At 39.4% G+C, this 647-nt stretch overlaps 1 protein-coding gene across 1 annotated transcript; it reads right to left on the reverse strand.

Moving 5' to 3' along the window:
- Positions 1–181: 181 nt before the first annotated feature.
- On the reverse strand, positions 182–380 carry SARC_16231 (hypothetical protein; the record flags this gene model as incomplete). Its single annotated transcript, XM_014289659.1, has 1 exon — positions 182–380. A coding segment is annotated over one exon (199 nt), but the record flags the coding sequence as incomplete, so codon positions are not given.
- Positions 381–647: the final 267 nt, after the last annotated feature.

A 647-nucleotide genomic window follows, 5' to 3' on the forward strand; every position in this document is an offset into this window, starting at 1 on the left:
TGTGTGTATGTATGTATGTATGTATGTATGAATGTATGTACGTATGTATGTATGTGTGTGTATGTATGTATGTATGTATGTATGTTAAGTATATATATGTGTGCGTCTTTCTACGCGTGTAAATACCTATATCTGCATGTGCGCGTACGTATATATACACACCCTACTCCCCTTGACATACCCTTCAACGTGAGCTGCGCATTGGGTCGCCACACATTCATAGCAAACTCTTCGTCCCAGTGGGGGTTGACCGTCGCCTGTATACGGTGCGTCTGTGCCTTCTCCTTCTCTATATTGCCACACTCCAACACACAGTACGGGTCACTACTGGCCTGTGAGAACACCGCGAAGTCCGATGCAATCAATCCGCTAGCCCCGACCTGATACCGCGCCAAATACGCAGGTGACGATTTAGCACAACGCAAAATAAGCATGGTTCAGAGTGGGATCAGGCTGAATCGGCATGAAAAACTAGGTTCATGCGAAATCATCAGAACTAATTAAGATCACGATATATAGATACCGATACGGATACCGATAATGTATATATATGTATATATGTGTGTGTGTGTATATATATATATGCATATATATATATATGTATATATATATATATATTCAAATATTTTTAAATTTATAATATATAA

The sequence above is a fragment of the Sphaeroforma arctica genome (assembly GCF_001186125.1).
Source record: "Sphaeroforma arctica JP610 unplaced genomic scaffold supercont1.7627, whole genome shotgun sequence".
NCBI lineage: Eukaryota > Ichthyosporea > Ichthyophonida > Sphaeroforma > Sphaeroforma arctica.